Genomic DNA, 17,755 nt, shown 5'->3' with positions numbered 1-17,755 from the left:
GTTATATCAATAGCTGAGAAACTCTGGTGACTTTCTGCTATAAAAACAAGCTTGATGTTTTTGCATATATTACTGAATTCTTCCCTTTGTTTTTATAAACATTATGTAGAGATATTGTGTTCAATTAAACCAAAACACACTGCAAGCACAATCACATAACTGCTACTAATCGTTTGGTAAATATAAATATTTAGAGTTAAAATATCACTATAAAAGTGGATATCTGCAAACTGCTCCCCCCCCCCCCCTCACTAGCTTTTTAGAAGTCGGTATTAATGCACAACCTTACAGCTGATACAGGAAATCATGAAGAGCATTGCAAATATGAAAAGGCTTCATTATGCTCACTGTGTGGTGTTCCAGGTTGAAATGGATTTAACCGTGGTTCTTGGTGATGCAAGCCAAAGAGAAAAAGCAGGGAAGAATGGGAAGAAAGAGAGAAAGAGAAAAGCAAGGTCTAAGACAAGCAGACAACTAAAACAAAAGCTTTAGCTTGAGTGTTTCAGCTCACTGCAACTAGGTAACCACTCACCAAGGTTACAACCAGAACACACAACCCTAAGCAGCAGGCTAAAGGCATGAAAACTAGTTATCTTTTTATTTATTTCTGGTTTAAGCACAAGAGGTGTACCAAGTGGAACTAAGTGTTTTAGATCCAATTGCATAGGGACATCCGATTTCAATTAAACACTTACCGTAAACTTTAGAATGCCATCCTTGATTACAGATAAAGTTACTGTTCTTATTCTATGATTCCCATGCAATAAATAACCTATAAATTCCACTTCTCTTCAGTAAATGTTGCACCTCCTGCCATACTATCTGCTCCTTTTTTCTTTTTCCTCCCTTTCTTTTTATGTATGTGTAAGTAAGGAGACAAAATCTCTTGTACCAGAACTGATAAGAAAAGGAGAAAACTACACTTTACAAAAAGTGCCTAAAGGGGCATTAAACCTTTTCAAGTAATATGACTAATTAAACTAAATTAGTCACAAATTTCCTGCTAAAATATTCTTTTAACCCTTTAGTACAAGGAAAGTTGCAGGTGGCTGGAACAAGCTGCAAGCAGTTTTCTTGTTCCTTTGTTCGCACGAGTGCTCTGGATGCTCTGCAGGGTAGGGTACGTAACAAGGAGGCAGGTTCCGACCCTAAAGTCATGTCACCACACAACAAAATAGGGAATTTTCACTCTTTTCTTGGGGTAAAGATAGAGATTGAATGTTTTTGTCATGCATTGGCAGCTATTTCAGGAATGCCTGGCACTTGCGACAAATACTCGGGTAGCTCCGAGTTAATCGGGCTACCCTGTGCTGTTACACACTTGGAAATATGTCACCTAGGTGATTATTACCCAAAATATTCTCGTCATTATTTAATAAGACAGTACCTTTTAGACCACCTTCACTTTCACTGGCTGTATAAATGGTGATATCACCGCAAAAGAGTGGGAAAGCTATTCCCTTGTTTTGACACAAAATTCTAAATTTCCCGATACCTGCAGTGCAGTAATATTTACCATACATGTTCATAAAAGTGTTATCTACAGATCAGAAAATGTATTAATATGATGACCAAGCGTTCCATGAGCTCTTCAAGTCATTTTTTTAGTGAAGAACTCGCGAGCGGCAATGCAGCTACGACACCGACGGCTACCATGTGATAACATATTTAATGGATCCCATGCGTTTAACAGCAGCTGCTATAAAGCTCTAACCATATATGCTTTCGAAGCAAAAAAAAAAAAAAGCCAGACACCAGACCTGCACGGCAAGTGCAGCACAGTCACAGCGAAAGCTGGAAGAGTGGCATTTCTAAAAGCCTTTGCAAACTCTGAAGGGGCTATCAATGCAAATAAGCATGCAAGGTACCCAGTACGCCACAAATTGATGCAATGGCTGATGACGAAGAACTATGATCGAGCTTTTTGTAATGGGCTGGAAGCATTGAATGATCCACACGTTAAGGAGTTCGTGTTGTGTGACGCCTGCTGCTTATAAAATACACATCGTGCGACACCTCGTCATTATTTTACTCTTCTACCACGCTACATTACGTATGTTAATGCAGTTTTTTCCAGACATGGTGGTTTAATCCGTCCCGTGATTTTTTTTCTTCGTTTTTTTCTTCTTTCCCCTCCCCCTTCTCCAATTTGGTGGGATAGTGGTAATGAACACCGGCCACGGCGAAGAACTACGGCACCCTTATCGTCATTTCATAACAGTTCTCACTGTAAAGAAAACATTTGGGAACTAAAGCAAAACTAAACATCATGTACTGGCAGGATGCAGCTGTCATATACCTTCCTCTTGAGGGATAGTGGCAATCTACCTGTCATGATATGAGAGTGCTTGTCAAATGTGCTCCACCCCATTCTTATGCTTCTATTTACTTCAATTTCGTGGTTCGGCTTCGTGGTTATTACCTGTCCTAAGTAGACATAGTCTTTTACAACTTCAAGTGCACTATTACCTATTTCGAAGCGCTGCTCTCTTCCAAGGTTGTTGTACATTACTTTTGTTTTCTGCATATTAATTTGAAGACCTGCCTTCCTGCTCTCCTTATCTAACTTCGTAATCACGAGTTGCAATTCCTCCCCTGAGTTACTCAGCAATGAAATGTCATTGGCAAAGCGCAGGTTACTATGGTACTCCCCATCAACTCTTTTAACTCTTATCCCTAACTGTCCCCATTCTAGGCCTATACATATACAGGCATAAAAGACTCGAGAGAAGGCATCCGTAGACATAGTCAATGCTGAATAACTTCTCAATCCTTCCTCTTGATATTTGTTCAAGAACATGGGGACAAGGAGGAGTGACACAAGATGAATATATTTCGAATACGGGAATTCGCATTATTGCTTAGCTTCTCAAACCATAATTCATGATGACACAATAGCATGTGGGCACAGTAGCATCAAGGAAACAAAGAATTTTCTGAAATTTTATCTCCTAGTTGTGACAAAATAATCCAACTAAGTTGTGACAAAATAATCCAACTAATTCCCATTCAATTCGACCTAAAGAAACTAAATTACACTAACACCTCTTAAATTATAACAAAACCAGATATAAAAAAATATTGGTTACAATGAAGTAAATAAAAAATAGTCTTGCAATATATAGTGTTAGAGATAAACCTTTATAACAAATTTTTGGATATACCGAACTTATTTTCGTGTAAGATTCAACTGTTAGATTTGAGTGTGCCTAGTTTAAAGTTTTAAGTTTATTTCACATTTCCTTTTTACAGGAAAAAAGAAAACGCAACGGCAAGGAACAAAAAACTGAATAAACAGCAGCTTCATGGGGTTTCTGTTCACGTGGTTTGGCAACAAAACATACACCATTTGTACAAACAGAAGGCAAAAATACATATTCACACGCTTGTATACCCACATATCCATGTATATACAACATCTGAACACTTACCCATTTATACATTAACACATAATATCTACATCTATTCCCATAACAGCTTTCATACACACATGCCATTCAGCATAGAAAAGAAAAAGGAAAATAAAATTATACAGTAATGTGCACACATGTAAACTTATTCAATGCAGGAATGATTAATGTGCACATATATAAAAGTACTAAATAAGGGTTTAATATCCAAATTGACACTGTTGGGCTCAACAATACAGACAAAAATATACATACATAAATACGCAGATAAAATAAAGAGTACGAAATGAAGAAAACTAAAAAAAAGATAAGACATGAGTGTGAAATTGACAAATATTGATATAGTAATTGTACCTTTATTCAATAAGTTTGATTTAAACACCTTTTTTGTTTTTTGTAAGAGTGCTCAACTCGGTTTTTGAGGAATCCAACACATTTAATACCCAAGGCACTTGGCACTGCAATCGACACGAGCCTACATTCCGACAAGACAGCAGTCAAGCCTCACAATGATGATAGCTTCAAAAAACATGCAAAACTATGTAAAACATAGTAGGTGAAAGTGCAAACAAGAGCATGCAGCACAAAACGAGGCAAAGCAGTCATACAGCTTAGCTAGCACAGTGGCAGTAAAAAATTAGTCCTGCCCTAAACCATCAGGTTAATCTTTTCAAAGTGGGATGACACAGTTCCTCGAAACAAATTCTAGACATTGTTACAAAACAGCACATTTTTTACAAATGTTCAATACCTATATTGTCTTTTGGAACCATTATTACTCAGAACCACTTTCCGTTATATTAAATACACAGCAATGTAGAATTTCAAGGCACAAGCATGCAGCTACATATAAATAAAACTTTGCTCCCATCAACATGGTGCAGCTATAACTAGGGATTAGATCTGGTATGCCCAGCCCTAGATTGGGCAACACCAAATAGAAGCAAGGTATGTATCAACTATGTAACAACTGCAACCCATCCTATGAGCACTACAACATATGCTAGTCACACATATAATTGCAGGCTAGGATGACAACCACTTTTTCAAATCTACTCTATACAAAATTTTAATTTCAATGAATCCCAATTATGATATAAGAGTCGCACAGTCAATCCTTGATATAAAGACATACTTGAAGCTGAAAAGCTTTGTTATATAGATATGTAATTTCATTAGTCAACCTTCCTATGCTTCAACAGTAATACCATGACATGTTCCTGAAACAGTTCTGCATCTCATTAGTATTAACAGTTTGTCCCAAAAACCCCCCAAACAGAACTCAAAGCATAAAAAGTTGTGCCATGACATGTTCATTGATGGGCAGAGCATGAACCTCGCACTTTACAAAATTGTTTACCTTAGTTAAGTCTAGGCATCTGTACACAGCTCAATAAGGCTTACAAATAGGTGATGTGATTCATGTACAGCGTGGTGCCAAAGGCCTAGTCAGACTACTTTTATTGTCACCTTTAGTCTCTCGACGCTTACCCACTTGCTACTGCGGCTGGAGGATCGAACTTCCTAGAAACAATACTAAGGCATGGTCTAAAAGGTGCCCAGTTCTGAGTGTCCAGCCAGCTACATATGTGAGAGCAAGTGTTTCCCAAAAAGAATATGCCAACATAAGAACAATGTCAGGAAGATGGAAGTACAACGCAGAGCTGTTGCAGAGCACTGTGAGAAGCTTGGCCATAATACGAACTTTTGACGAAGCTTCTGTTCTAGAAACAAGACGGAATCTGGGGACGAGGTTCTCGCTCGAGTCCTGGCACATTCAGAACACATCTGCAAACGTGAACAGGTCCTAGAAACAATCCCCTCACTATACGTTCAAGGCCTTCAAAACACAAGGGAAAGGAAAAGCCGGAGCCATAGTGAAACAAGACGGGCAGATGCTTCCATGATTGACACAGTCGCCGCCTGAGACAAGGACCGAATCGATCCCGAAATGTCAGGCTCTCTCTCTCTCTCTACAGACTTGGCTGGAGCCATTTCAACCTCCTAAAACAACAATCATGTATTGTCGAACAAACAAATAAAAAACTGATCATTCCATAACGGCACTCTGTTAGCTCCTCAACTGGTTCGGTGATGACAAGCTCAACCATCTCACAAAGTTTTGCCTTTGGCTTGACCTTTGACATTCAGTACAGTGAATTTTCATGAAGTGGTCGACACTAACGGTACAGCATCTTCTTTGTGCGTGACTTTGTATGTGAACTAAATTTCACTAGGACTGAAAAAAAAAAAAAGGAAAGCTCAGCCACTGTGCCGACAGCTTCACTTTTCTAAATACTTACCTGATAAAGGCACTTTGCAACACCCAGTTTTTCTTTACATTTTACAAAAGAGGTAACCTGAATGCCGTCCACAATGGAGCAAGCAGCGCAAAATTCTTTCGAGGACGCATTGCGGTATGATGTATCTACCATTAAGTCTGAAATGGGAAGTCCCTGCCGATTGGGTCTTTCTAAGACGTTCTCTGACAGCTAGATATGCATATTTTTTAAGGTCTACTGACAGTAATTTTTGAAGTTGAATTTACCCCACCTCACAAGTCTCCTGTATATGAAGAGAGCTCTGAGCTAGTGTGAAGCTCGGGAAATACAGATATTTGGACATGAAAGTCAATTATCACTTGGTGTAATTAGCCACACATAATCACAAGACCTCCTGTAGTCATATTAAAGGTACATAGTGGCAGTGATGAGGTCGACCGAAGCCACTTTGATGCTGCTTCGGAAGCAGGTAAAATAACGGACATTTTATATACCAATAATGAAACACTACACTTTCCTGGCATTAAGCAGGAGCCCTACCGGTTTCAAAGGACAAAATTTTAGGATATTCAAGTCCCTGGCAAAGGTTTATCAAGAACTAATGAACCGTCCAAAGGAAAATTCTTCAAATTACACTGGTAACTCATTAAAACAAAGTTGCATCTTTCAAAAAACAAGTTCAATATATCCAGAAATTCGTTATAAAGGTTATTCCTAACACTTTCTATTGCAAGACGATTTTTCATTTACTTCGTTATAACCAATATTACGTTATATCCTTGTTCGTTATATTGTGGTTTGAGTGTATAACAATGCTTAAAATTCTGACTAGTATTCAAGCGATAGCGTTAGAGAACTCGTGTCGCAGAAATTCCGCCGTCTGCGTCGGCATCGTTTGTTGAGAGCGAAAAATCATCCGTGAGCGAAAAAGCTTATTACAGAGATCGCCATGGGAGGCCGCTACTTGTCAACGCATGCACGCGCGATCACGCTGAAAAGGCCGTGCATTCGAAGAAAAAAAAGCGTTCAAGGTCACGAGGCGCGGTAGTTTCTTTGCCCTGCTACCCCTCCCTGCTTAGCTTCCAGCGCTTTCGGCGGGACAAGACGAGATAATGTAATTGCAGCATGCGACAAACCTTTGTAAACTCCACTCGCACTGGACGAAGTCTTAAAAATTTTTTGCGGTGCTGAATTCATGAGGCAATAAGCTCTTCTAGAGAATTCATTCCATAGTTACTTGAAAAAGTGTTTCAGGGCCCCTTTAACGCATTTCGTTCAACGAGTGTCGCGACGAAAACGAGCCCATTTGGCGATTTATAGGCGCATTTGGGAGGCCTCAAACTACGTCGAAAAAGGCCGGGATAGTGCAGCCATCAGCGCTAAAAACACACAGGAACTTTCAAATAGCTCTAAAAATAAACTATGTCCATCTAGTGGAAAACATATCATGCCTTTCCAGAGGCACTGATCAAGCAAACAGCAATCGCTAAATATTGTGCTGCCATCTGTGAGGCATTGTGAGACTATTGCCTCCCAGATGGCGAGCGTGCGGCATGCATCTTGGAGGCCATGAGAATCTTGTTTTAGATCAAAAACCTACATGTACCATTCGCACATGCGCGCTGGTACAATCTACTTTGTGTGTGTGTGTGTGTGTATGTAACACAACATACTAATAAGTATGCAGTTGGCGGTTGAAGGGTGCACTAGGGGCCGGATTTCGCTATCGCGTTCAACTCCTAAAGGTGAAGATTAAGGGTCCCCCAATTACGCTTATGATATACATATATCCTTATTGTATTGCAGAAATGTCTAACCTTTATCCCCTCTAAAGTAACTCACAATACACAACAAATATTTTAATTTAGAACAGCTGCCAAAACTTGTCTAGTATCAGGTAGGCTTCACTTCGTTAGTGTAACTTCGTGCACAGCTCACTCGATGATGGAAAAAAAAAAAGCTGTATAAATGCAGAAAAAAGAAATGTCGCAAGGAGATAAGTGGAGAGAGAGAAAGCGAGACAAACCAGACCAACAAGTAGGAGTGAAAGTAATAATAGGACAAGGTGACCAGAGAGCAGTGCAAAACCGGGAGAGCCAGCTTTTAAGCTCAAATATGTGTCTTTTGCTTCATTAGCGGTGTCTCTTTTTCCCATGCGAATCCTACAAAACAGAATGCATGTACGCTCACACCAACTTATTGCTTCTGAAATGGAAAGTTTGCCAAATCAACACTTATCTACCAAACAAAGCAAGTCGCATTGTGGACTTTAGACCTCACTGCTACTGAAATTCAAGGGTTTCCCAAAACAGAAAAAATTCCAGAAATTTCAAGGGTCCTGAAAATGTGTTTTTTCAAGTCAAGGGTTTTTAAGGAGCAGCACCCAACTTTTTAGGACTGAACCTGCCACAAGCTCTCGACAACACAGGCCCTTTGCCGATGATGAGAAGAATTTTAAAGAATTGTTTGCTTTTTTTGCGTGTGAGCTAGTCATGAGCACAAGCACACAGTGAACATGAGTACGCATTCACATTGTTTTTGAGTGCACTGCTCAATAGCCATGGGGTTTCCATTGACTGCAGTGTTCCATTGACTGCATAAGCAGAGGATTTCGAAAGTACCCATGCAGTAGCTCGTACTTGGCGTACGAGTTAACAAACTATGTTTTGAAAGGCCTTCTAAAAGCTCATGCGACACAGACATAAGTCACATGGGCACAATGACTATAGTGACATACTATCAGAAGCTCTGTTCTATGCCATCAGTTGCGCACTGTGCATGTAAACAAGGAGTCGATGGCTGTGCAGCGACTGCGACAGCGATTCCGGCCACACGCAAGACTAGAAGTTCCTGAATCTTGTGATCTTTGTTGACACTTCCTGATGACGTCCATTACGATGGGACTGGTTTGCATTTGCTGGGCGACAATAACTTAAAAATAGTATCTGAGTGTTTTCTGCACTTGATGTGTGGAGGGTATTCACACTCCATGCCAAAAAATGAAAAATCCGCCTTAGCAACACGTTCAAATCACGTCTATACACCTTCAAGGAATCTAAGTGACAAAGTTTTTCTATTAATTAACAGTGGGGGATGGTCACATGCTTTAGAGAAGTCGAGTGACCTTGAACATTTTTCTCAATGTTATGCAATATTTCATTAGCTAATTCTACTGTGTCTCGTATCATAAATCTGTGGTGATATGCGTGAAAGAAGTTATTAGATTATGACTACTTACATTCGAAACTATGTTTGAGCAACTTACATAGAATGCTTATAAGTAATAAGGATGATAATTACCAACCTTGATCTTATCTCCTGATTTACTAACTAGAATTTGCCAATTTTCAAATCATGTGGAATTTCAACTACGGATAAACAATGCTGTGGAAATGGCATAAACAACAAGACTACACGGAGACAGAAGAGACAAAGAAAAATGTAACAAGAAAATGAACGAAGCAAACAGAAGACAGATGGCGCAATCTATACCACATGGTCTATACTGTACTTGAGGCTACAAATATTCGTTCAGTCATGATATAGCTTTTTTAGCACGCACAAAGAACAGGACAAGAAGGAGACAAGTGTCAGTGTCTTTCTTGTCCTGTTTTCTTTTTTTTTGTGCGCTAAAAAAAGTTATATCACGGATACATACTAGCAAGCCCAGCTATCTGCTTTACTGCAATTCAGGTCACATCCATGATAATGAAAATAATATGCTTTTGATTTTGGCTTTACATTGACCAAAACAGCTATAATCAATATTAGACTACTGATGTCCATTGCATTATGAAGATCTTTCTCCACGCTTTCCATTTATCCCTGTGTACGTGAGTACGTTCTATCTTTTGCTAGCATACTTCCCAATATTTCATCACATCACCCAATCTTTCACAATCCAAAAGCACACTATCCTTCCCACTATACCAATCGACCTCTAACAAACCATCGTCACTTCTATGCATTATATGGTCTGCTCAACTCCATTTTTACATTTCAATGTTCACTACATCAGTTACCCCTGTTTGCTGTTTAATTTAGAATGTCATGTTCTAGTTCTGTAATGCCACACACAATTTTTGTTGCACGACTCACTGAGCCGTCCTAAACAAGCTTCTTTGTTAACCTGCGAATTTCGGGCCTGCATGGTAGAATTGGTAACATGGTATTAGTTTACACTTTGCTAAGACAGCCCTAAGATGCTTTATGTACTCCATTCTCTTCTTATTTTTCTGCAAGTTTGCTTCTTGTAATGAAGATCCCTGTTAATATATGGTTTAAAAAAATTGCACAAATTCTTAAAGCCTTAAGTGTCAATTAAAATCTCTTTCTGTTTAACATTGAAACTTACCTTTTGTCTACCAAATATTAATCTTAAACATTGAGCGTAACCTCTTCACAGTTCAGGTGCAAAATCATTAGTTGCAAACAGAGGCAGTGCCAGAATTTTTTACTGGGAAGCACCCAAGACAAGGAACATTTTCGAAGGAGCGGGGGAGCAGGACACTCAAAGGTTATGACTACACTTGCTCTCAGATGAAAAAGGGAGGGGGAGAGGAGGGGGGAGGGGGGTGAAAGACTCTATACCCAACGTTGACACTGCACCCCTGGTTACAATGCCTATTAAATCTTACATGAACTTTTGAATGTTTTTACTGTACATGTACAATGGTGGTATTCTGTTCTTGTCTTTGCCTCTTGTGTACGTTTTCACCCCTCAGTCTAAAATTTCCCACTGTAATGATGACGGAGGCTCCCTCAACTTCCGAGGGACACGTATCGCATCATCGTAAGACCGAGGGACGGTCTGAATGTGACCAAGGTCAGTCAAATACGTTTCGAGCAAGCCCTGGCCATGGCGGCGGCCCTGGCTCCAGCCGAAATTGAAGAGGACACCATTTGTCCCAATGGCACTCAAAACATTTATGTGGTGTGTACTCCTCATGAAAAGAATGCGTGCGCGTACGTAAAGGCGCAGAAAGTCCGATTGGGCGATTGCATGTACCGGGTCTCTGTGTACCCGGCTCCCCCCGATGACACGTGCAAAGGTGTCATAAGGGGTGTCGACGTGGATATCAGCGAGGCTCAGCTTCGAGCACGAATTGTGAACCACCGCAACCCAAGAGCCATTGAGGTCAAAAGAATTAAGAGCACCACAGCTCTGGTAGTATTGTTCAAGGGTATGAAGGTGCCCAACTATGTGTCCTGTGGTGCAAGCATGTTTCGCTGCACACTATACAGGAGACACACGGAGGTCTGCTACAAAAGAATTAAGAGCACCACAGCTCTGGTAGTATTGTTCAAGGGTATGAAGGTGCCCAATTATGTGTCCTGTGGTGCGAGCATGTTTCGCTGCACACTATACAGGAGACACACGGAGGTCTGCTACGGCTGCGGAGGTTTGGCACACCGTGCTGACGTTTGCCCTAATCCAAACAGCAAGTGGTGCCGCACGTGCGGACAGAAATCACCAACGGAGGATCATCATTGCACTCCAAATTGTTCACTATGCGGAGGTCCACATCCCACTGCAGACAGAGCATGCAAAAACAGATTTCAAGTCCCCTACATCGTCAGAAGGAGACGACGCCAACGCCACCGGCACTCTGAGAAGACGCAGATGGCCCTAGGAATGCAGTCCCGTGACTCCAGCGTCTCACTTAGCGTCTCCGGCACACCCAGGAGAGGACGCCCCGTCACGCCAGCTGCGCAGCGGCGCAAGAGCCGCTCGCGTTCCAGAGGGCATTTGGCGTCTAGAAGGAGAATCTAGGCAGGAGGAACTCACATGGGCGGATCGGGTCAAGGAGAAGACGCCCAAGCCCAAAAAGGTAACGCGGTCGGCATCGCCGGAGCATGATGAAAAGAGTGAGATTGAACAGTTACATCAGGAGATTGCTAGTCTCAAAGCAGAGCTACGCAAGCAGACAGTTGCGCAGGCCATTTCCAGCAGAGTCGAGGGCGCGAACGTGGCAGATAACGCCGTGCATAAAAGCACGCAGGAACCCAAAGTCGAGGTCAACAAGGTCAAGCGTAAGGCTCCACCTCCAAAGGATGAGAGCGACTCGAAGATGCAAGTGGAAAGCTCGCAGAACAAGATGCTAGAAGAGTTACTTAGGATTTCCAAAGAAAACCAGTTAAGCATTAATCAACTCGCACTGCGCATGGGAGCACACTTGAGAGTAAAGTAGGAGCCATAGAAAATAAGGTAGTCGCACTTGAGAATAAAATGGCTATTAAGACCAGGCCAAAGGTTCGTACACAAGCTGCAGTTAATGATGATGCGGGGGCGACCCCGCAGGGTCAATAAAATTAAAACTAGCAAAATGGCGGGCACTCAAAATAATCTAGTAATTTGGCATTGGAATTGCGCTAGCTTTCAAAGGCGCAAGACCTCACTGCAACAGTACGTTACGGCTCAGGCAGAAAGGCCCCAGGTAATTTTGCTACAGGAAACACTGTGCGACACACCCACCTTCGCTGGTTACAAATTGGTGGCGGCAAGGGGGGAGTCCAAGAGAGGTATAGCTACGCTGGTGAACAAAAAGCTCGCATACGTTGTACATGACATTCAGCCAGGTCGTGCAAGAATGGAGGCGCTTTTCATTAAGGTTATTCCTAACAGGTGGCTTAAACAAAGCGTGTTCATTCTAAATGTTTACAGCCCACCATCCGATCAGAGGCAGCCTTTCCACTCCCTGTTTACGAAGGCCGCTACACTCGCTAGACAGTCACCAGTAGTAATCGCGTGAGACTTCAACGCCCTACATAACGCATGGGGGTACATCAGGCAAACGGCTAAGGGCATAAAGCTAGCGCGGGCAGTCGATGACCTAAAAACCTAACGCCCTACATAACGTATGGGGGTACATCACGCCCTACGTAACGCATGGGGGTACATCAGGCAAACGGCTAAGGGCATAAAGCTAGCGCGGGCAGTCGATGACCTAACGCTAACAGTCATCACCGATCCCCGGTTTCCCACGAGACTGGGCACGTCGGTGGCTAGAGACACAACCCCCGATCTCGCGTTTATAAAAAATTTACAGCAAACAACCTGGGATAACAAGCAAGAAAACCTGGGCAGCGATCACTTCATCATTAGTGTTACCATTCAGGTCAGAGCCCCCCAGGCCAGGGAATTTAAAGTGACGGACTGGGATGCTTTCCGAAAGCTCAGAAACGAGGACACGGGCGAATACGACAGCTTCAGCGAACTCATTCAGACACTCGGAGCAGACGCTGAAAAGGCCACAAAAACTATTCAAACCGAGCTCGATATTCCCAGGATGGATCCGCACCTCGCACATCTCTTGGAAGCCAAAGCCTCTATTTTGAGGCGATGGAAAACACAGAGGCTTAACCGACGGTTACGAAAGAGGGTTCCGGAACTTAATAGGGAGATCGAACAGTACTGCACCGAGTTAGCTCGGCTACAGTGGGATGAGATCTGTTCAGCAGTCCATGGACACATGCATAATACAGGGGGGAAATGCAATCTTCTTAAACACATGCTAGATGACACGCAGACCAAAGGCAATCAAAGACAGGCACTGTGCCGCCTGATTCACAAGCACAGACAAGAGGGTGGAACGGAAGAAACGCTCTTAGACGAGGTAGCAAATAGATATCTCCCGCTAGGCGCAGGACGCTCAGAAGAGTATCCTGAAACAGAATGTGACACGGTAAAAGAGCTCGATGACCCCTTCACGGAGTCTGAAATTAGGGCCGTCCTTCACAACTTGAATAGCAGGTCAGCCTCAGGACCAGATGGCATCTCAAACAGACTGTTAAGGAACCTGAATGATAGATCAATTGAGATGCTAACGAAAGAGGTCAACAAGACTTGGGAGAGTGGAAGCGTGCCGGCAGAGTGGAAAGCGGCCTCGATTGTGCTTATTCCGAAACCGGGTAAGTCCTTAAATCTTGACAACCTAAGGCCGATATCGCTAACCTCCTGTGTAGGCAAGGTAGCGGAACATGCGATCCTCAATAGGATCTCGAACTACATAGAACGCAAGGAACTATTCCCACACAACATGATCGGCTTCAGGCCTGGCCTTTCCACACAAGATGTAATGCTACTTCTTAAGAAGCACATTTTCGATAACGGCACTAGGGATGTTAGGGGGATCTTAGTCCTTGACCTGACCAAGGCCTTTGACACCGTATCTCATCGCTTTGTCTTGCAGGCCACGGCCAGCCTAGGTCTGGGAGCAAAGTTTCAGGCCTTCTTTGTTAGGTCATTCCTGATGAATAGAACGGCTACCATAAGGATCACTCAACACAAGTCAGAAGAGTTCGCCTTAGGAGCCAGAGGCACTCCCCAAGGGGCGGTCATCTCCCCCTTGTTGTTCAATATAGTCATGAAGGGCTTATCGGAGAGGCTCAGATCCCTGCCCAATATAGGCCACCCACTTTACGCAAACGATATCACGATCTGGTGCCCGGGAAAATCACTCGCAGAAGTAGAAAACACGCTGCAAACAGCCCTAGACGAAACGGAGTCCTACCTAGAAGGCACAGGCCTCCAACTCTCTCCAAACAAATCAGAACTGTTACTGTACAGGCCGGCCAGGCAAGGCGTTAGGAAACTTCCACACCTCGACCAAATTCCCATCTCCCTTTTTGCAAGAAATGGACAGCGCATTCCACGAGTAGATTCGATCATAATCCTAGGACTACTGATTGACGCGAGAGGGTGTAACACCAAAACCCTGACGCACATCACGGCCAAAACCGAAAGCATGCTGAGACTTGTTGCTAGAGTATCAGGACGCAGAAAGGGACTAAGTGAAGCCAACCTACTTCGGATCCATCATGCCTTCCTAATGAGCCACATTAATTATGTAGCATCGGCGCTTGCCTGGACTAGAACAGAAAAAAATAAGCTAGACACTCTCATCCGTAAGAGCATCAAAAGGGTACTAGGGTTACCAGTAACCACATGCTCTGACAAATTAAGACAACTCGGTATGCACAACGAGATTGATGAAGTGATCGAAGCGCAGGTCACCGCCCAGGTGGTCAGGCTCTCGTCAACCTGGGCAGGAAGACGCATCCTGGACGAGGCTGGCATGGCTCCCAGAATGCTTGCTGAACGGGAAATTACCTTATTCCAGGAGGTCCGGGAAACCTTTGTGGTCAGCCCATTCCCTCGGAATATGCACCCGCAATACAATGTAAGGAGGCGAAAAGCCCGAGCACGGGCAATATTACAAAACGCCACCGAGAATCGAGAATCGACTGTCTTTGTCGACGCGGCTCAGTACGGCAAGTCTAGCACATTCGCGCTGGCAGTCATTGACGGCAACGGGGAATTACGCTCCTCAGCCTCGGTCAGGTTAGCTACGAGCGCAGTTGCAGAACAGGTCACCATAGCCCTGGCCATGACAGACCGCTCACACACCATCGCGTTAACAGACTGACGAGCGGCCATCAAAGCTTTTGAGTCGGGTAACGTAGCGCGGGAGGCTGCCTCCATTCTAGAAAAAAGAACAGACCCTGGCACTCACTTAATTTCTTGGTTTCCCGCCCATATGGGTGCGAACGTTCATCAGCACGTACCTAACCTCAACGAGCTTGCCCATGACCGTGCGCGAGATCTAACGCGCCGCGGCGGCATGGAGGCCTTATGGGGTCAGGATGAAATCCACCATAACGATCCACTTCTTACATTCAATGAAATCACATCTCACTATCGGCTAAGTAGAAGAGCCTATCCTCTTCCTCACCTGAAGTTAGATAGGTCTCAGTCCATTACACTTAGAATGCTCCAGACGGGCTCGTTGCCCTCGCGGGGCCTTCTTAGTCGTATCTCCACAGACATTGACTCAAGTTGTCCGGAATGTAATGAAATTTATTGTTCCTTAGCGCACATGCTTTGGCAATGCCCCGCGTTACCCAATGGCCCTCTATCCAGCGAAGCCGACTGGGAAGAAGCACTCTGGAGCCCATCGCTTCAAGCACAAATCCAGGCAATCCAGAGGGCCCAAGAAAGGGCAGAACATCACGGTGTCCCAGCCCCGACTTGGACGCGGCCAGCGGCTTCCGCGGGTCCCCGATAGGGGTCCCCGCGAAAGCTCCTCAGGATCAAATAAAGTTCATTGTCTGTCTGTCTGTGTAATGATGACGCTTGCTCGTTGGGAGGTGCTGCCACCTCTTAGGACTATAAGAAACATTGGAAATTACTGCGTTACCTTCTTGTACAGATAAATAGAACTGATTTCTAGCATTAGCATGTCAGACGGACTGCGGCAACGCTGATGAGCAACGCCCTTTCGTGGTTTCGGTTTCACCGCATCACCACAATGAAGGCGCGCAAAACAATTTTTTGTCTCCACGGCACTCCCTTGCAGGGGCAGTGGAAGTTGATTTCAATTTTTATTGGCAATGCTTCTTAGCTTCTTTATCGCTGATACTCACAAGACGCCATGTGTATGCCAGCACAACTTGACACTCCAAAAAGTGGGCTTGTATTATGTGTGCAGATAGCAATAAGGTGCTGTGCATAGACCAGTGTTTCAAGGAATACTACACACTACAATACCATTAAACGTTCTGCAGTTCTGAGTGATGCTGACACCAAAAACTGCTCCTCTTTTTTTCAATTTTTTCCAGACTTTATAGATTTCATAAATTCAAAAACCACATAAAATCATTTGACCATATGCGACAGCTTTTCTCAGAAAAGTTTGACACTCAAAGGGTTAAGACAATGTAACCTGCAAACCATACATTGCTGAAAAATTGATCATTATTCATTGCACCTAATCATCTGCAATATATGAGCTTGAATGTTTTTTCCAAGATGCAGAGAATGGCATTGCAGAGTTGATTCCTTGAATGCACCTTCCTTGACCGGCATTTTCTATATTTACAGCGGAGAATTAAACTGTGGAGTCCCTACAGATATTTGATACAGTATTCATGACTTTCTGACACTGGATTGATTGATGATTGATATGTGGGATTTAACATCCCAAAATGATTATGGTCTGTAGTCGAAGCAGGCAAGCGTCACTCGAACAACAACTATGAACTTTGCTTCTAAAGGTGTGGTCATGACGCTGGTGCGCACACTAGCTCGGCAGCCATCAGCGAGCGGCTCTGATACACTTCCACATTCCGCGCCCTCATCACGAAGGGACTGCGAAAAATGTTTCCCTCCTTTTAAGTGGCCGTATTCTCGTACACCAGCGTTTTGTACCTTTACATGAGATCGAGCCTAAAAGAGCTGCCAGCCTCACTTCGTATAACATTACGCTTGCCTGCCATCACATTCATTGTTTTGCCTTTGCAGTGCACCCGAGACTTCTTTAGTTATGTACAGCCACCCATTTCTTTAACCTGAAAACACCTCTGTCAACAACCAAGTCAATAAGCGCAAAGCACAGCGGCCAAATAAACGAAAATAAGCGCATGCACTCAATGAATGCTCATGTGCACCCGTCTTTATTAGGCTGTTTTGGGAACCAGACACCACATCTGCTTCTTGTAAGCGCCGTTACTTTCAACCTTTTTTTTTTTTTCCTTTTCTGAACACTGTCATCAACAGTTAAAAACAAAAAAATGATTTCACTAGAAGGGCGAAGCACTGGACATGATAGCAACAAATTTTAAGGCTAACTGCCAAATCGTGTAACTCTACAGAATGCTGGTGTAAAATAATACAGCCGCGCCAGGAGGTGATGCTCATCTCGCAGTCTCTTTGGGTTGAAAGCGCAGCACATAGAAGGGTTCGCAAGCCATTCACGCCTACCGCTATAGCGTGCACATAGCGACCACAACCGCACCCTTTCAATCAAAGTTCACGACTGCTGCTGGAGCGATCACATTCTTTACCGAATGCAAACTATAACCGTTTCAATTAAACAAAAAAGACTATATCATTCACATTTCGGGCACGACGCTTGATGGCTTTCGCACTTTAATTGTGGCTAAATTTTAGTGCTATGGCACAATATGATGCTGATAAACAAGTTTGGTGCAGGAGGTGTAGTTCGGCGCAAGATGGCGCAGGTAAACAAGTTTGGCGCACAATGGCACAAATGGTGCAGCTGT

At 43.4% G+C, this 17,755-nt stretch overlaps 1 protein-coding gene across 6 annotated transcripts in view; it reads right to left on the bottom strand.

Moving 5' to 3' along the window:
* Galphas (G protein alpha s subunit) overlaps positions 1 to 17,755 on the bottom strand; it is a 189,611-nt gene that overhangs the window by 70,465 nt on the left and 101,391 nt on the right. For 3 of the 6 annotated variants that reach the window (XM_075877234.1, XM_075877236.1, XM_037427328.2), the window contains exon 10: positions 349 to 387. The exons of the other annotated variants lie outside the window; for them this stretch is intronic. In XM_075877234.1, coding sequence (XP_075733349.1) covers positions 349 to 387 — 39 coding nt within the window. The remainder of the gene's footprint in view (positions 1 to 348; positions 388 to 17,755) is intronic. 6 annotated transcript variants of the gene reach the window in all.

Source organism: Rhipicephalus microplus, chromosome X (genome assembly GCF_043290135.1).
Source record: "Rhipicephalus microplus isolate Deutch F79 chromosome X, USDA_Rmic, whole genome shotgun sequence".
Lineage (NCBI taxonomy): Eukaryota > Metazoa > Arthropoda > Arachnida > Ixodida > Ixodidae > Rhipicephalus > Rhipicephalus microplus.
The sequence above is the reverse complement of the archived record's forward strand: the minus strand, read 5'-3'. Positions and strand labels throughout refer to the sequence as shown.